Here is a 20,379-nt window from a genome sequence, read left to right on the forward strand (position 1 = left end):
CACAGGGGAGCGGGGCACAGGGGATAGAGTGGCACAGGGGAGCGGGGCACAGGGGATAGAGTGGCACAGGGGAGCGGGGCACAGGGGATAGAGTGGCACAGGGGAGCGGGGCACAGGGGATAGAGTGGCACAGGGGAGCGGGGCACAGGGGATAGAGTGGCACAGGGGAGCGGGGCACAGGGGATAGAGTGGCACAGGGGAGCGGGGCACAGGGGATAGAGTGGCACAGGGGAGCGGGGCACAGGGGATAGAGTGGCACAGGGGAGCGGGGCACAGGGGATAGAGTGGCACAGGGGAGCGGGGCATAGGGGATAGAGTGGCACAGGTAGTTGGGGCATAGGGGACAGAGTGGCACAGGGGTAAACACTTGATCATTTGGCCAAGGGGACGCTAATAAAACCTGAGTATGTTATTATTCTAAGAATCTACTGCAAAATACACTTATGGGTCTGCAAAATGGTGTGGGATGTGTAGCCATTAGTCTTCTTCCCCCCAGAAACCCTGGCCTCGCCAGGCTGGGGCAGTTCACAGCCACTTTCATATGAATTTATGTAATTTTTACACCTCACATGTCAATTTCACTTTTATGTACTTTTTCTTGGATCAATGCAATGATCTCCTTGGTGTTGCATGGAACTAGGGGGGAGATGTGTGGCCATTAAGTTCCTTTTCCCCCTGAAACCTGGCCCCGTTGGGACCTCCTTGGAAGTTGTTTGTTCATTCTTTCACCTTAAAGCCATAGGGCTGTAGGTTTGGACAAAGGGACCCCCCTAGCCTTGTGGTTAAGGGGGTCTGAAGACCCTTGCGCCTTTAGGCTGGGGAGGTCGGGGATAAAGGGGTTCACCGAAGACTTTGGGCAAAGGTGAGCCTGAAGACTTGGGTATTTTGTGCCTATTGGCCTGAGGAGTATGGGGCTTTGTCGTTTTTATGACTTATTCTGTTGCACAAGTTACACAACTTTGTGTGTGACACTTTTTGATTTTGAAACACTGCTCGGGCTTCAATAAAGATTGAAAAAAAATTTGTGTCACGTGCCTTGGTGGCTACTCATTTTTCATTATAGGGTATATTTTTTGCCTTTACTGTGTACCTGCCAATCTCCAACAACAGAGTAACAAAGAATGCTACTACCTGGTCCCTAGGACTTGCCTAGTTCTTACCCAACCTGGATTTAGCCAGTTGCAACTCCCAGTAGAACATGTATTACACAGCACTCAGGTGTGCCCTCGCTGTATTGGTAGAACACTGATTGCTCCGGTGCGCCCCCTTCCTCTCCTTTATGCCTGGTGCTTGGGCTAGAGGGCCAGCATGGTTTACTCTGCTTGAAATTGCCAGTCCGCCCTCTATCCCATCTCGCCAGTCCGCCCTCTATCCCATCTCGCCAGTCCGCCCTCTATCCCATCTCGCCAGTCCGCCCTCTATCCCATCTCGCCAGTCCGCCCTCTATCCCATCTCGCCAGTCCGCCCTCTATCCCATCTCGCCAGTCCGCCCTCTATCCCATCTCGCCAGTCCGCCCTCTATCCCATCTCGCCAGTCCGCCCTCTATCCCATCTCGCCAGTCCGCCCTCTATCCCATCTCGCCAGTCCGCCCTCTATCCCATCTCGCCAGTCCGCCCTCTATCCCATCTCACTAACTGACTCTCTATCCCATTTGGCCAATCCGCCCTCTATCCCATCTCACCAATCCGCCCTCTATCCCATCTCACTAACTGACTCTCTATCCCATTTGGCCAATCCGCCCTCTATCCCATCTCACCAGTCCGCCCTCTATCCCATCTCACTAACTGACTCTCTATGCCATTTGGCCAATCAGCTCTCTATCCCATTTGGCCAGTCTGCCCTCTATCCCATCTCACTAACTGACTCTCTATCCCATTTGGCCAATCAGCCCTCTATCCCATCTCACCAGTCCGCCCTCTATCCCATCTCACCAACTGACTCTCTATGCCATTTGGCCAGTCTGCCCTCTATCCCATCTGACTAACTGACTCTCTATCCCATTTGGCCAATCAGCTCTCTATCCCATCTCACTAACTGACTCTCTATCCCATTTGGCCAGTCCGCCCTCTATCCCATCTCACCAGTCCGCCCTCTATCCCATCTCACCAGTCCGCCCTCTATCCCATCTCACCAGTCCGCCCTCTATCCCATCTCACTAACTGACTCTCTATCCCATTTGGCCAATCCGCCCTCTATCCCATCTCACTAACTGACTCTCTATCCCATTTGGCCAATCCGCCCTCTATCCCATCTCACTAACTGACTCTCTATCCCATCTCACTAACTGACTATCCCATTTGGCCAATCCGCCCTCTATCCCATCTCACTAACTGACTCTCTATCCCATTTGGCCAATCCGCCCTCTATCCCATCTCACTAACTGACTATCCCATTTGGCCAGTCCGCCCTCTATCCCATCTCACCAGTCCGCCCTCTATCCCATCTCACCAGTCCGCCCTCTATCCCATCTCACCAGTCCGCCCTCTATCCCATCTCACCAGTCCGCCCTCTATCCCATCTCACCAGTCCGCCCTCTATCCCATCTCACCAGTCCGCCCTCTATCCCATCTCACCAGTCCGCCCTCTATCCCATCTGACTAACTGACTCTCTATGCCATTTGGCCAATCAGCTCTCTATCCCATTTGGCCAGTCTGCCCTCTATCCCATCTCACTAACTGACTCTCTATCCCATTTGGCCAATCAGCTCTCTATCCCATCTCACCAGTCCGCCCTCTATCCCATCTCACTAACTGACTCTCTATCCCATTTGGCCAATCAGCTCTCTATCCCATTTGGCCAGTCTGCCCTCTATCCCATCTCACTAACTGACTCTCTATCCCATTTGGCCAATCAGCTCTCTATCCCATCTCACCAGTCCGCCCTCTATCCCATCTCACCAGTCCGCCCTCTATCCCATCTCACCAGTCCGCCCTCTATCCCATCTCACCAGTCTGCCCTCTATCCCATCTCACCAACTGACTCTCTATGCCATTTGGCCAATCAGCTCTCTATCCCATCTCACTAACTGACTCTCTATCCCATTTGGCCAATCAGCTCTCTATCCCATTTGGCCAGTCTGCCCTCTATCCCATCTCACTAACTGACTCTCTATCCCATTTGGCCAATCAGCTCTCTATCCCATCTCACCAGTCCGCCCTCTATCCCATCTCACCAGTCCGCCCTCTATCCCATCTCACCAGTCTGCCCTCTATCCCATCTCACCAACTGACTCTCTATGCCATTTGGCCAATCAGCTCTCTATCCCATCTCACTAACTGACTCTCTATCCCATTTGGCCAGTCTGCCCTCTATCCCATCTCACTAACTGACTCTCTATCCCATTTGGCCAGTCTGCCCTCTATCCCATCTGACTAACTGACTCTCTATCCCATTTGGCCAATCAGCTCTCTATCCCATCTCACTAACTGACTCTCTATCCCATTTGGCCAATCAGCTCTCTATCCCATCTCACTAACTGACTCTCTATCCCATTTGGCCAATCAGCCCTCTATCCCATCTTACTAACTGACTCTCTATCCCATTTGGCCAGTTCCCATTGGCTGCAGATCACCAGAAGCCATTTTTGATCAAATAGATGTTAAAATGAAAAAGAGGCATCGGACAGGTTTCTGTGGTGTGACCTTTTTATTGTCTTTCATTCAAATAAATAGAATCATTTTCTCCCCCCCCCCCCCAAAAAAAAAAAACAAAACAAAGAAAACACACAATCCCCTCCAAAAAAACAAATAAAATTGCAAATATAAAAGGAAAAAATATACAATGCAAAGCAGACAGGAAAGGGTTATAAATGGCATTGTACAGGGTAGATTCTTAGGGAGTGTTTTGGTGGTGGTGGGGGGCAGGGGGGTGAGAACAGACAGACGGACATATTTAACACCTTCATTCCCAGCATGAAATTTGCACAAGCGCTGACTGGTTCAGGAAGGGTTAAGAAGCAGGCACAATATCGGACAGTAGAAGCCGCAGCCATAGCTGTTACAGTAGATTCCAGCATGCATGGTACTTAATTCCGGCTACCCAGTAGCCCTACTAAATGATATGCTACGGAGGAAGTTTATTCAAGCATGGCACCTTCTCTACGAGGCCTCCTACTGGCCAGCGTGGGTACAGCACCCCGACTGGGGGCTTCTTGTCTCTAAACCAGGGCATCAATAGAGTTAGGGGGGTTAGTCATTAAGCCTTTAGGGTTCCATGTATCAGTAGTCAGAGCGACAGTTTGACCACTATTACAAAGGGGGGCACTAAAAGCCCTCTTAAATGGGGGGCTCAATTTTTTCAGAACAATTTTAAAATTCATTGTTAGCGTTCCTTTTCTGTTTCCAGGTTCAAGGTTTCCAGCCTTGGGCTTTTATTTAAATGTAGCATATGGAGCCCAACCTGGATGGGTGTCCAGGGGGTAGAATTTTTTAGATTCAAATGGCAGAATATATTAAATATATGTGACCCTTGAGGCAGGAGTTTAGGCAGATGTGGGGGGGGGGGGGCACAACAGAATGATGGATAATCCGAAAAGATACAGGGGGTAGTTTAGCAAATACATGCCCCTACGTGCTCTTTCACTTTGGGGACCCTGTGCCCTCTGGTGCCCCCTAACTTGCAATCGATCTGCTATTTGAGAGTTAATTAGTATTATATTTGCTTTCATTATGTTAAAAAAAAAAAATAGTTGAAGTTCCCCTTTAATAACACTTGTCATTGCTACATGTTATATACACAAATATTGCATAGAAATGCATAAGAATGAAATACATTGTCCTGCACTTCCTAGAGCTTTAAAGGGGACCCCTGTCTGCACCCACACACTTTACTCATCCCGGGGACACAAGCGCTGGGGCCCATGGGATAAATAAACGAGGCTCCCAAAATCAATTGCTCTTCTGAGCACTTATGCATTTAGCATTAGTTTTCCCATTGCTATTACAATGAATTTATAGCAACAGCACCACCTGCTGTTCAGTGTGGCTGACCGGACCATAACTGTGGGATAATATCTGCCCTACTGTCATTTATAAGGATAAATAGGGTGCGTCGCAGGGGTTTCACAGTCTGAAACTAAATTACAATAGGGGGCGCATTATCCCATGAACCTTAACCTGTGTATCAACACCTGGCAACCTAACCGAACAGAATGAAGAGATACGCATGTGTTTAAGGTTAATTAGGCATAACGAACCTTAAGGCATTCTTTCATATTACACAGTGACATATGAATGAGCAGCCGTTGATACTATATTCATACCCTGAAGCATATATATTTTTTATATATAATATACTGTTTGCTCATTTCCCTATGGGAACAAAATGTAAATTATATCCTTATAAATGGAGCTTAGTGATGTCATTTCTGTCACATGACTCACTAAAACCCCCTGAGGGTATTAGAAGTTATCTTGGAGTTCTATGACCTGTATAACTCCTTGGTGACTTAAAATATCCCTATATGTTACAATAGGGGGTACTTTATTCACTATATATTATAAGGAACTCCTCGGGGACTTATAATATCCCTATATGTTACAATAGGGGGTACTTTATTCACTATATATTATAAGGAACTCCTCTGGGACTTATAATATCCCTATATGTTACAATAGGGGGTACTTTATTCACTATATATTATAAGGAACCCCTCGGGGGCTTATAATATCCCTATATGTTACAATATGGGGTACTTTATTCACTATATATTATAAGGAACTCCTCGGGGGCTTATAATATCCCTATATGTTACAATAGGGGGTACTTTATTCACTATATATTATAAGGAACTCCTCGGGGACTTATAATATCCCTATATGTTACAATAGGGGGTACTTTATTCACTATATATTATAAGGAACTCCTCGGGGGCTTATAATATCCCTATATGTTACAATAGGGGGTACTTTATTCACTATATATTATAAGGAACTCCTCGGGGGCTTATAATATCCCTATATGTTACAATAGGGGGCACTTTATTCACTATGTATTATAAGGAACTCCTCTGTGACTTATAATATCCTTATCTGTTACAATAGGGGTTAATTTATTTACTATATAATATAAATTAATATCCTGTAAAATATATCTTAGTACTCCATACTTAGTGATGTAATGTGTGTCACATGACTTAATGAAACTTGTGCATTATAAGATGAGGACATTAGAAGTCACCTTGGAGTTCCATGACCATATAAAAGTGAAAGGCTGAACTCTTCAGTGACATATAATATCCTTATAATTTAAAACAGGAGATTAATTGTTCTCAATATAAACCAGACTACAAACTTCATCAGGATAAGTCCCTAGTTGCCCAGAAGACCCTAGCCCCCTGATTAAGGCCCTGTTACTGAAATGTAAGCCTTTGAAACAAATACATGTAAAATTGCCCGTGCTTCTTTTGAAACCACAGCACCCCCTGCTGTTCATTTAGACTGCGTTCAGTAGAAAATGAAGTCAGTGAGAAAGTGAGTCTGAGCTTTCAGAAGGAGCCGGCGCTACACATTAGAACTGCTTTCAGCTAACCTATTGTTTCTCCTACTCCCATGTAACTGGAGGAGTCCCAAGCCGGACTTGGATTTCTTACTATTGAGTGCTATTCTGATACCTACTGGGAGCTGCTATCTTGCTTCCTTCCCATTGTTCTGCTGATCGGCTGCTGGGGGTGAGGGGGGGGGGATATCACTCCAACTTGCAGCGCAGCAGTAAAGTGTGCCTGAGTCTGAGCTTTCAGCCAGCGCTACACATTAGAACTGCTTTCAGCTAACCTATTGTTTCTCCTACTCCCATGTAACTGGAGGAGTCCCAAGCCGGACTTGGATTTCTTACTATTGAGTGCTATTCTGATACCTACTGGGAGCTGCTATCTTGCTCCCTTCCCATTGTTCTGCCGATCGGTTTTGATAAAAAAAACATGTTTTCCCCTGACAGTATTCCTGTAACACAGAATGCAATTTTGCATGGATTTGTTTGAAGGGTTTATATTTCCTTTGCACTAAATCGATCAATAGTTTTTGTTTCATTGTTGGTTGTTCACATTCCCTGCATTACTACTCTGCTTCATAGGAAACTAATATATAGTTGTGCCAATATATCCCAAGAATACTCCTGAATTGTATCATCTCTGGTTACAAACTGCTAACACTTTGTTGAGGGGCACGTGGCTTCCCCAGGGAGCCCCAATATCACAAAATATTAATATAAATGTATTGATTGACTTTAATATCTGTTTAAAGAGAAGACTGGGGGGGAAGGAATTTTCCCTGGCACCCTTCTGTTCCTTTTACACAATATAATACAGCATGCTGAACAGGAAGTGGTGCGTGTACCAGAAAAGTCCTTCCCTAGTGTAGTGCAAGGTATTCTTTCATAGAGATCATTGGCTCGATCTTAACAAGGTGAAATATAAAGGGGGGGAGCTGTTGCAAGTCGCACCCCTTTTTGTGATTAACTCTTTGCATGCCAAGGAATAGACCCACCTTCTTTTGCCTGTTCCTGTGGCCGGCATGAAGAGCCTTCTAGAGAAGGACGGCCGGTTCAAAATCTTCCTCGTTCAGTCGTACATATTATAATCTAAATTACCTCTTTTTGTTTTTAATTTAATTATTCTGTATTAAAAAATAAATAACATGCTTTTTAAAAAAAAAAAATGTCCTCCAACCCCCTTACACCCCCAAAGGCAAAGGAGAGAGGTGATTAAAAGAGCAGCAAATCCTAAAGGGTGAACGGTAGCCCAGTCCCAGAGAGGGATCCATTCCTGGGGTAGATGTATTGGGGCATTAACTCCTTTGGTGCCAGGCAAGTCTGCAGCGCAGAAAATAACATCGACGTACCTTTCCATGGAAGAAAGAAAAAAGTCTTGGGGGGGGGGGGGGGGTGCTGGGAGGTTCCATGTTCCATACAAGAACCCCCCCGGGGGAAACTATTTGCATATAGTCACCCTCCCCGACCATCCAGAAGAAACCAAACGAGGCAAATTGCAAACGAAAAAAACTGCCAATTTCGAAAGCAAAAAAAACTGTATCCGATGGGCGACCAAGTTCTGATTGGGCCTCATGCGTGGCATCCTTAACCCCTTCCCCGCCGGCACATTGAAGAAGGGGTTTCAGAAGGCTCGGCATGAAGTATCCCTGGAAGCGTGCACAAAGCGATGCAGAAAGCAATGACGCGCAGCCTTGCACCTTCAGCACGGGCTGGGAGTGAAAGGGTTAAGGGGGAAGGGATTCGGCTCATCTTTGTGGTTCTGACCCGTTACAGTTTTTTTTCGGCCCACCCTGCAGCTCCGACCTGGCCAGGTTCTGCTTCCTTCAGCCGCTCACCCACCTGGAAAGGTAAAAAAAAGGGGGGGGGGAGTTCAAGCGGGTAAATGCCCAGCCTGTTGGGGTGTAAACAAGAACCCCCACTATGTCAATAAGAGCTTGGCCCAAATGGAGTCGATGTGGAACAACAACAGCAGGTTCTGTTGTTTGTAACAGCTCTCTAACAACAGCCTTCATCAACTGTCTAACTACTGCATTAGATGGGATGTCTTGCAGCAGAACTGAGCATCTCTGGCCACTAGGGGTGCTACACTCGCTCTGTATGGAGAAGCCTAGTGTATATAAATATAGTTTATATTATGTTAAGCGGCCTATTAAAGAAACTAAACGAACTGGAATATATATCAGTAAATATTGCAATATTGCAATTTACATCCTTTCCCTTGAGCCGCCATTTTGTGATGGGCTGTGTGCTCCCTCAGAGATCAGCTCTAACTGTAACAGGAAGTAGTGTGGGAGCAACAGGCAGAACTCTGCCCATTCATTGGCTGATGGGGCCTAGCATGTATGTGTGCCTTGGATTGTTTGTGTGCACTGTGACTCCTATGATCCCAGGGGGCGGCCCTTAGTACATAAAATGGCAGTTTCCTATTAAGGATTACTCAGTGGCACAAACTGCTAAATAAGTATATTTATATGAAAATGGGTTATTTAGACGAAGCAGGGTTTTACATATGAGTTGGTTAATGGAATATATTGTTCGGGGTATAGTTTTCCTTTAAAAGCTGTTGTTGGAACAGGGGTAGTGCATCCCAATAGCTGCAACTTTGGAATCTATTGTGGCAGCTTTTCCATCTACACTGGCACCCATCTGATTAGGCACCACGCTCCGTTATATAGAGCCCAACATGAGGGTGCCCCTTTGAGTGAGAGAGGCAGGAGTGTAATCAACTGTCAGGGGCAATTTACCCCTTATTATTTCCTATATGTTTGCATGCATGTTAGGAATAATGGCACTTACCTGGCTGTCCTGAGTCACGGGCCAAGCTTGGGCTATTCCTGAGCTTGCACGCCCAAGCAGTTGTCTTTAGTTTCAGACGTTATTGCTAAGTAGTCCGACCTGCGGGCACAACAACATTGTGCTTAGTACAGGGGAATCCCTATGCTGCCATATCATATAGTATCTCTCTGTACAGGCTATGAGCAAACTTAGGGGGCTGTTCCTGCTGAATTGTGCTTAGTACAGGGGAATCCCTATGCTGCCATATCATATAGTATCTCTCTGTACAGGCTATGAGCAAACTTAGGGGGCTGTTCCTGCTGAATTGTGCTTAGTACAGGGGAATCCCTATGTGCCATAGTTTTATGGTATCTCTCTGTACAGGCTATGAGCAAACTTAGGGGGCTGTTCCTGCTGAATTGTGCTTAGTACAGGGGAATCCCTATGCTGCCATAGTTTTATGGTATCTCTCTGTACAGGCTATGAGCAAACTCAGGGGGCTGTTCCTGCTGAATTGTGCTTAGTACAGGGGAATCCCTATGCTGCCATAGTTTTATGGTATCTCTCTGTACAGGCTATGAGCAAACGTAGGGGGCTGTTCCTGCTGAATTGTGCTTAGTACAGGGGAATCCCTATGCTGCCATAGTTTTATGGTATATCTCAGTATAGGCTATGAGCAAACTTAGGGGGCTGTTCCTGCTGAATTGTGCTTAGTACAGGGGAATCCCTATGCTGCCATAGTTTTATGGTATCTCTCTGTACAGGCTATGGGCAAACTTAGGGGGCTGTTCCTGCTGAATTCTCCCAGGCACTCACGCATTTTCCAGCACTGTCTCTTCCCCCGCTGCCGCTATCTTCCTGTAACAGTATACCATCTCTGCCACCAGCCATATTGTCAAGACCACAATGAGGACATACATCATAATCTCCGACACTATGGAAGCGACGTCCCGATTGGCTGTAAAACAAACAAACGAAAAAAACATAAAGCCCAGTTATATCTCTTCTAGTGCAACTCATCTGTATGCCACAAGGGGGCAGCATGGCTCTTTCTACCCGTAAGCCTTTCCTCCTCACCTTTGGGAACCACCGTGACCTGGACAAACTTGCTGACGTTGATGTTATAGTAGTGGTTCTCAAACTCGAGGGTTCGGTTGACCTTACACATGTATTCTCCTTCGTCTTCCTCGGTGACATTCGTGATCTGTATCGACACGTCCTGTAGGTCTTCCGTGTGGTTGCTCCCGCTCCACAAGAGGCGGCCAGAGTAGCGCTCATCCTTGATATCTGGGGCATCTTTCTGGTAGTAATATATCTGCAACACGAGGTAGGATAGACAGTCATTCCAATATACAATAGAGCGGCAGGGAAATGAATATCCATTGGGAGTTATGTAATAAAAGGCACAATCTTTGCTCCAGGTCTAGTAACCCATAGCAACCGAACAGCAATTAGCATGACCTATTCCAGTAAAGGCCCCCTATTCTCACCCAAGCCCACACTGCACTCAGCAAAGCGGTGGGAGCACAGTGGGAAGAACCCAGAGTTGGTAGGGGAGGATTTTGAGGGGCAAACACTGCTCTGGGGCAATAAAGCACTTAGTCTGTCTTACTAATAATATTCCTGAGCCAGCGGCAGGTATTTTGAGTAAATATCAATGTTCAACCCAAGTGCTGTCACCCTCATAGAAATAAATATACAATTGGCATTAGATTTTTTTTTTATTTAACCCTTATAATAATACTATTTTTGTTGGCGACAGTAGAACAAAATGGAGATATAAGGACAAGGTGACAGTAGAACATGACAGAGACAGTAGAGCAAAATGGAGATATAAGGACAAGATGATGACAACCGTACATAATGGAGACAGTAGAACAATAAGGAGATAGTAAGTAGTGCAAGATGCAGACAGTAAGATGGACACAGTAATTAGGGCAAAATGGCGACAGTGGGACAAGATGGAGACAGTAAAACAAGTTAATGACAGTAAGATGATGACAGTTTGAGAAGGAGACAAAGGCTAGATGGTGACAGTAGGATGAGATGGAGATTGTAGATCAAGTGTGAGCTAGTAGGGCAAGGTGGAGACAGTAGGACATGATGGAGACAGTAGAATAAGATGATGATGGTTATGGAGACAGTAGGGCAAGATGAAGACCATAAAACAAGATGATATCAGTAGGGCAAGATGATGAACAAGAAAATGATAGAATAACACAGGACAAGATGGAGACTGTATGGCAAGATGATAACTATAGGGCAAGACGATAACTATAGGGCAAAATAGAGACAGCAGGACAAGATCGAGACATTAGAACAAGACAATAACTGTAGGACAAGGTGGAAACAGCAGGACAAGATGGAGACAGCAGGACAACACAATAACTGTAGGGCAAGATGCTGACGGTATGACAAGAAGGAGGCAGTGAGAAGGGCAAGACAGTGGGCAAAATGGAAATAGTAGGACAAGATGGCAGGAACACCAGGAACTGGTGAAGCCCTAAGAAGGAGACTAGGGAACCCTGTGTATAATGTGCAAATAAAGGGTGATTTAACTGTATTGAAAACAAGGGGGGGGGGAGGCATAATATATCCCAGGAACTCACCACTCTGAATGCATCGTCCGCTTTGGCCCTGAAGAACCATTCTACAAAGGTAATCGCTTTGGTCTCTCCTCTTTTCTTACACGAGATGCACCGGATCTTAAACTCACGTCCCACCACAGCTTCCGTCTCTGACTCCACCTCCACACACCCGGCCCAGCAGGATGACACTGGCGGGGAAAAAAAGAGGTTTATTACAGCCATTATATGCCAACGGCATCGGTACTGTTGTGTTGGACTCGTGCAATGATCTACCAATAACCAATCAGATGCTTTATTTCATACTTCTAACTGCAACAGACAGCTCAAAGCTAACTGCTGATTGGTTGCCATGGGGTTACTAATAGACGCCATTATTTTTACACAAAAATTTGCTAGAAGGGTTTACTTCCCCTTTACCAGGAGACCGCACCTAATGGATATAACCCATATTTATGATGCCAGACTGACGGGTTTAGTAGGAGGAGCTAAAGGCAGAACCTTTAGTACAAGGCACAGGTACAGCCGAGAGTCACCTGATGCCAGACTGACTGGTTTAGGAGGAGGAGCTAAAGGCAGAACCTTTAGTACAAGGCACAGGTACAGCCGAGAGTCACCTGATGGCAGACTGACAGGTTTAGGAGGAGGAGCTAAAGGCAAAACTGTCAGTTCAAAGCACAGGTACAGCTGAGAGTCACCTGATGCCAGACTGACGGGTTTAGTAGGAGGAGCTAAAGGCAGAACCTTTAGTACAAGGCACAGGTACAGTCGAGAGTCACCTGATGGCAGACTGACAGGTTCAGGGGGAGGAGCTAAAGGCAGTACCTTTAGTATAAGTTTTCAAATTATTTGCCTTCTAACACTTTCAAATGGGGGTCACTGACCCCGGCACCCAAAAACCTATTGCTCTGTGAGGCTTCAATTTTATTATCGTTACTTTTTATTACTTATTTTTCTATTCAGGTCCTCCCTTATGAACATATATGTCTCTCATTCAAACCACTCCCTGGTTGCTAATGAAATTTGAACCCTAGCAACCAGATACCAGCTGAAATTCCAAACTGGAGAGCTGCTGAACAAAAAGAGAAATAATTAAAAAAAACACAAAAAATGAAGACCAACTGCAAATTGTCTCTGAATATTACTCTCCACATCATTCTAAAAGTTGGCTGAACAACCCCTTTATTATCACCAGTTCTGTGAATTGCCCCCTAATCCTTGTACCTACTGACAGTGTGATGGAGTGATGCGCCACTAGGTGGCACTGTCCTGTTCAGAATGGGAGGGATATATGCTGCTGTATAAACTCGCAGTGACATACATTCAATACAGCAGACCCAGCCAATCAGAACATACTGATATTCATATATGTAGAGCAGGCAGCCAATCGGAGCATACTGATATTTATATATGTAGAGCTGGCAGCCAATCAAAGCATTGGATGTCCCTAATACAAGCATTAATACAGTCAAGTGAGTCCATTAGAAACAGCACCATATGTAGGAGCACTATGGGCCCAGTTACTGCAGGAAGGCTGGACCCATTAGGAAGAGGCTCCATTAACAAGTAGTCGGCACCGGCGCTGGATAATCAGCCCAACAAGCTCTAAAAGCCTCTCCTATGGGCTGCACTTACTGAGGCCTAAGGTGCTGCTTCAGCAGATTGCAAGCTCTCTGCTAGGCGCTGCTGGGTTACAGTGGGGAATCAATGCAGCCTCCGGCCCCTCGCTCCCCAGTGCAGTATAGTAAGGAGAGTGATAAGCACTTAGCCCAGCGCCCATCTCCTTGTGCTTACTGAGAGCGGCCATTCCCCTCAGTACACAGGCTGCATTTAGCAACGGGAAATGGTCACAGATATGATCATTAATGGCACGGCTATACATTAAGGTAGGAAATATCCCCTGCCCATAAGGACTGATTATTCCATTATTATAGGCACTCAAACAGCGAAATGGGGGGGGGGTGGAATAGCACATTGTGTGCAAAACATCCCACTACAGCCACATAGCAACGGCCGGAAACTTCCCTCCCATCTACCCAATAAATCTTCTGTTTCACCCTCTTTTCTTTACGCACATTCTCTTATATCCTGGGTGCCTATGGGCTGTATATTCATCTGCTGGATAAAGCATCAGATAGAAAAACAAATGTGTGAAAAATGGGCACATTGCCCCTTGAATTGTGCCCAAGGCATAGCTCTAGTACTTTGCACATTGCCATTTTATCGTGCCCTATGGCACAGCTCTTTGCACATTGTCCCTTTGTGCCCTGTGGCACAGCTCTTTGCACACTGATGCTTTGATTGTGCCCTGTGGCACAGCACTTTGCACATTCCTCCTTTGATTGTGCCCTATGGCACAGCACTTTGCACATTCCTCCTTTGATTGTGCCCTATGGCACAGCTCTTTGCACACTGATCCTTTGATTGTGCCCTATGGCACAGCTCTTTGCACATTGCCCCTTTGATTGTGCCCTATGGCACAGCTCTTTGCACACTGATGCTTTGATTGTGCCCTATGGCACAGCTCTTTGCACATTGCCCCTTTGATTGTGCCCTATGGCACAGCTCTTTGCACACTGATGCTTTGATTGTGCCCTATGGCACAGCTCTTTGCACACTGATCCTTTGATTGTGCCCTATGGCACAGCTTTTTGCACATTACTCCTTTTATTGTGCCCTATGGCACAGCTTTTTGCACATTGCCCCTTTTGATTGTGCCCTATGGCACAGCTCTTTGCACATTGTCCCTTTGTTTGTGCCCTGTGGCACAGCTCTTTGCACATTGCCCCTTTGTGCCCTATGGCACAGCTCTTTGCACATTGCCCCTTTGATTGTGCCCTATGGCACAGCTCTTTGCACATTGCCCCTTGGATTGTGCCCTAAGGCATACCTATTTGCAGGTTGCTGCTACAATTCAGCACCTCTGTGGCAGATGTAGTTGCAAACTGTCGCCCTTGGCTCTCTGCTTGGTCACTAAGGGGCACAATTTTGATGGTAAATAATTCCAAATGTGTGTCATGGTCTGACCAATCTCACTGACAGAAGTCATGACTTACTGCCACCTCCAGTGCTACCCTGGAATGAAACACCTGCCCTGCAGGCTAAAAATGGTGGTGCTTCCCTTTGGGGCAAATGCTGGGGTCTAGATAAAAGCCAAGGTCCAACACGACAGAGGGCAAGATCTGAAGAACAGGAAAGGTCAGGGTGGGATAGGGGCAAAAGCCAAATACAGGGGTCGGGGCAAGGAGCACATAAGGTCAAAAGCAGGGCAAAGACATCACTAACCTACAGAGCCACCAGTGCCACTGTGTCACCTCCATGGGTAGAAAACAAACTCAGTGGCTGGGTTTAACCCTTCCGAGGCCATAAAAGTCATTTGGTTTGCAATACGAGCAGCTACATTTACAACGAGGCAACTTTTGTGGTTGCCCAAGTGTGCACGAGCCTCGCACAAGCAGAAACTGTTGGACTGGCTGGCTATTTAGGGCAACTCGATCAGAAATGGCAAAATGGCTCACAGCGTGCCATGCAGCGTGCATTTTCACTATATATATATATTTTTAGTGCTCATGTGAACTATTAGCAGTTTTGGACTCAATTTCGGTTGAATTTAATGGGAACACGCCACCCTAAGAAATCATTCCAAATCCTTTTGAATCATGTTAGTAGAGCAAAATAAACTTTAATTACACTATATTAATTATTGAATTTTCTTTTTTCTACAGTCGCAGGCAGCCGCCATTTTGTGTACACTGTTATTAAGGTAAGCTTTGTTTGCCATCTAGGTGATATCTAGGAAGTGCTAAATGGAAAGTAAGAGTAATAAAAAAAATCTGAGCTGTCAGTCATATATTGCCTGCCCCGCCTCTATGCCTCCGGCATAGAGGCGGGGCAGGCAATATATGATTGACAGCTCAGATTTTTAAATACATTTATAACAGCTATGGATGATTTAATTAAAAAAATAATTTGGGTGACAGTTTTTCTTTAAGCAGCAGAGCACGTCAACCTTGTGCTGAGTAATAGATCAGATTGTACCATTATTTATAGCAAATAATGATACTGACAATTTCGGTTTCCCTTTGTGGCAGCTCAACTCAAGGTTATTGCTGCAGAACCTTCCATAAATCACCCCCCAGTACATAACTCATGTTCTGGGAAGCCACGGACCCAGTGTTGGAAAGTCAACCAGCGGACAGAGGAGCCTGGAATGTTTGAGGCTACGAGCTGGCTGCAAGGTCAGGGAGTGATATCCCCCCCACTCCACCCCCAGCAGCCGATCAGCAGAACAATGGGAAGGGAGCAAGATAGCAGCTCCCAGTAGGTATCAGAATAGCACTCAATAGTAAGAAATCCAAGTCCGGCTTGGGACTCCTCCAGTTACATGGGAGTAGGAGAAACAATAGGTTAGCTGAAAGCAGTTCTAATGTGTAGCGCTGGCTGAAAGCTCAGACTCAGGCACAAGGCACTGAGATGGCGCCTACACACCAATATTACAGCTACAAATACATTTGTTGGTTCAAGAATAAAAGGTTAAATGGCAGAGGGAATTATTTGCTGTGTAACAGTGTCATTTAGAGATAAAAAGTGCCCCATAAATATCATGGCAGTGTCCCTTTAGGCTAATGTCCCACAGAGAGAGAGGCTATCAAACAGAATTGATTGGTAAATAAAAGCGGAGTTCCCCTTTAATTACAAGGAGGATCATTGTAAGCATACAAAGCCATCAATTAGCATTAGTAATTAAACAGCTATGGATGTAAACTGTAATTACCTTGTGTGTGTGTATATATATATATATATATATATATATATATATATATAAGCAATACGGCAGGAATGTATGTCTGCACTAGGGACGTGTGTTCCTGTAAGGGGATAAAGCTAAATTTGACATCCAGAAATAGGCTTGTTGGTAACGTGAAGCACGGGGTTCCGGTAACGAGTATTTCTGTCAGACCATACACTCCCAGCACTGCCCACCTCTGCGTTAACTGTTAGTATAGAGAGTAACAATGACTTGCAATTGGTCTTCATTTTTTATTATTTGTGTTTCATTCATCAGCTTTCCAGGTTGAAATTTCCGCAGTTTTCTGGTTGCTAGGGTTCAAATGACCTTAGAAACCAGACATTGGTTTAAAAGAAGGAGTGATATCTTTATAGGAGAGAACCTGAATAGAAAAATAGGGTTAAAAAAAAACAAAAGTAACAATAAAACTGTAGCCTCACAGAGCAATAGCAATTGAAAAGCTGCTTAGAATTGGCCATTCTATAACTACTACCCGTTTAACATTTGGTTTGGGAATCAGGCAGGAGGAACCCTTCAACCCTGCCTTATTTACTGCCTAAAGGCGCCCATACACGGGCCCATTTCAGCTGCCGATAGACAGATTTGCAGCTTATCTGCCCGTGTAGGGGCACTACTGATGGGCCTTCATGAAATCGGGCAGATCTTGATCGGGCAGGTTTGATTTTTCCGTCAGAAGGGGGGCCGTATCAACTTGTTGATGTGGTCCCCCTAGGGCCCAACGATTGAATTGATAATTAGCACCTGTAGGTGAGCATATTGGGAGAAGATCCGCTCGCTTACGGTGTATGGCCACCTTTACTGCCGCAGCTCCTCTTCCTGCTGCGCCAAATGAATGGAATAACAGAAGGGTTGGCTGTACCATGACTGGCCAATCATACCATTCATCTATGGGACCTGCAAGCCAGAGTGTTGGATACCAAAAAAGCATTAAGGTGGCCATACACAGGCCGACTGTAGCTGCCGATATGGGTCCCTTAGACTAGGGGTCCCCAACCACCGGTCCGGGGACCAGTGCCGGGCCATGGGCTGTGCTGAACCGGGCCACCTCTGGTCCCAGTTACCTGTGATCCCAACTCCCCGATGTGTTACACAGCGATGACAACAGCTATGCGAAGCCAAGGAAGCTTTCTATTGATCAGGACAAGGACCAAAGTACTTTATTAAGCTGTATGCAATAATAATAATAATAAAGTGCATAATATAACATTTAATAATGACATTTACATTATATATGTAATAACTAAATTATATACTATGCACTGGTTGTGCCCCCCCATCCCCGGTCCTTGGAAAAATTGTCTTGCTTGAAACCGGTCCGTGGTGCAAAAAAGTTTGTGGATCACTGCCTTAGACCGTTTCGGCAGCTAATCGGCCCGTGTAGGGGCAGCAACAACTGGCCTGTCCGACCGATATCTGGCCTGAAATCGGGCAGATATCAATTGGGCAGGTTAAAAAAATTCAGTTGGATTGGGGACCGTATGGGCTCGTTGATGCGGCCCCCGAACCGACTGCACCCTTAACAGTCGTTATAATTCGAATTAGCCTAAATTCCCCTGATATCGCCCACCCATAGGTGGGGATATAAAGAGAAGATCCGCTTGCTTGGCGACCTCGCCAGGCGAGAGGATCGTTACATCTATGGCCACCTTTAGCCAGTGTATGGCCAACTTAACCCTTGATATTCTTGTTTTAACAGCTACTTTAGCCTGTCTTGAAAGCCTTTATAGACTTCCCAGCACAACCTGACGTTCCAAAACTTTCCATCGCGCTGAAGCCAGTGAGGAACCAGCCTAAAGTAGATTATTTATTGTACATTTCTGTGGATAAAACACAGGGTTTCTTATTGCTGAGAATCCTGAGAAGTTCCTACTGGCAACACAATCACTAGAACCTGGTCAGGTGAGTTATAGTATCCAATCGCCACTGGGGAAACATACTCGGCGCAACTTTTTCTCTTCCCAAGGAAACTTTGGGCAACTTTGCACCGCGTATGTTTCCCCAACAGTGATTGGCTGTTAGCTAGCGGAGAGGAAACGAGGGACGTTTCTCGCCCTAGCCAAGATTAATGGTGGACAACAAAAGCTTTGGGTTGCTTTATTTACACCAGGGCTGTCCAACTACAAAGGCCCTACAAAGGATTTTTATGGCCCCCCAGTCTGCTTAAAGACTCCATAGATTTCACTGTATGACATTTTAATTTAATCCGGCCCTTGAATGGTCGGGCCAATCAGTGCCCAGCACTGATATACATGGTGAGAAGATAACAGGGAATGTTATTGTGACTGCCTTGTTGCCCTTTAGTCAGGAACTCATTACCATTAGAGACGGCCACTCGCTCCCAGTAAAACGTTGCTCTATGGAGAAAGTGCCTGGGATGGGAATATTTACAGACTGTGCACTTTGCCTTTGCCAGTAATTCCTCGGTGAATCCCCGGGGGCAATAATGCACTTCTTTGCACATTTTTTAACTTCTAAAAGATTAAACATGGTCAGGTAGAAAACCCTTCTTTAAGGCTGAATTAGTGCTCAGAGACTATTAAATATACACTTAATCCAAGAGACTTATTTTCAGTCAGTAATCTCTCTTAGGGTTCTAATACTTAATCTGCTATGAGCAAACTTAGGGGGCTGTTCCTGCTGAATTGTGCTTAGTACAGGGGAATCCCTATGTGCCATAGTTTTATGGTATCTCTCTGTACAGGCTATGGGCAAACTTAGGGGGCTGTTCCTGCTGAATTGTGCTTAGTACAGGGGAATCCCTATGTGCCATAGTTTTATGGTATCTCTCTGTACAGGCTATGAGCAAACTTAGGGGGCTGTTCCTGCTGAATTGTGCTTAGTACAGGGGAATCCCTATGTGCCATAGTTTTATGGTATGTCTCTGTACAGGCTATGAGCAAACTTAGGGGGCTGTTCCTGCTGAATTGTGCTTAGTACAGGGGAATCCCTATGTGCCATAGTTTTATGGTATGTCTCTGTACAGGCTATGAGCAAACTTAGGGGGCTGTTCCTGCTGAATTGTGCTTAGTACAGGGGAATCCCTATGTGCCATAGTTTTATGGTATCTCTCTGTACAGGCTATGAGCAAACTTAGGGGGCTGTTCCTGCTGAATTGTGCTTAGTACAGGGGAATCCCTATGTGCCATAGTTTTATGGTATGTCTCTGTACAGGCTATGAGCAAACTTAGGGGGCTGTTCCTGCTGAATTGTGCTTAGTACAGGGGAATCCCTATGTGCCATAGTTTTATGGTATGTCTCTGTACAGGCTATGAGCAAACTTAGGGGGCTGTTCCTGCTGAATTGTGCTTAGTACAGGGGAATCCTTATGTGCCATAGTTTTATGGTATCTCTCTGTACAGGCTATGAGCAAACTTAGGGGGCTGTTCCTGCTGAATTGTGCTTAGTAGAGGGGAATCCCATGTTCCATAGTTTTATGGTATCTCTCTGTACAGGCTATGGGCAAACTTAGGGGGCTGTTCCTGCTGAATTGTGCTTAGTACAGGGGAATCCCTATGTGCCATAGTTTTATGGTATCTCTCTGTACCCCTGTCTCTGTCCCTATATATTAGGTACATACCTAGTGCTACCAACCCCTATTTCTGTAGGGAAATGAGAGCAGAGCAGACAGTAACCCTTCCAACACTTTCCCCTGTCTCTGTCCCTATATATTAGGTACCTACCTAGTGCTACCAACCCCTATTTCTGTAGGGAAATGAGAGCA

At 45.6% G+C, this 20,379-nt stretch overlaps 1 protein-coding gene across 1 annotated transcript in view; it reads right to left on the reverse strand.

The window, feature by feature from the left end:
- Positions 1-7,038: 7,038 nt before the first annotated feature.
- scn1b (sodium channel, voltage gated, type I beta subunit) overlaps positions 7,039-20,379 on the reverse strand; it is a 30,340-nt gene continuing 16,999 nt past the window's right edge. Inside the window, exons 3-7 of the mRNA XM_004916411.4 lie at positions 11,873-12,039; positions 10,341-10,578; positions 10,080-10,221; positions 9,285-9,383; positions 7,039-8,327 (exon numbers count right to left, since the gene is read on the reverse strand). Of these exons, the coding sequence (XP_004916468.2) occupies positions 9,317-9,383; positions 10,080-10,221; positions 10,341-10,578; positions 11,873-12,039 (614 nt within the window). The 3' untranslated portion in view covers positions 7,039-8,327; positions 9,285-9,316. The remainder of the gene's footprint in view (positions 8,328-9,284; positions 9,384-10,079; positions 10,222-10,340; positions 10,579-11,872; positions 12,040-20,379) is intronic.

Source organism: Xenopus tropicalis, chromosome 7, assembly GCF_000004195.4.
Source record: "Xenopus tropicalis strain Nigerian chromosome 7, UCB_Xtro_10.0, whole genome shotgun sequence".
Taxonomy (NCBI): Eukaryota; Metazoa; Chordata; class Amphibia; order Anura; family Pipidae; genus Xenopus; species Xenopus tropicalis.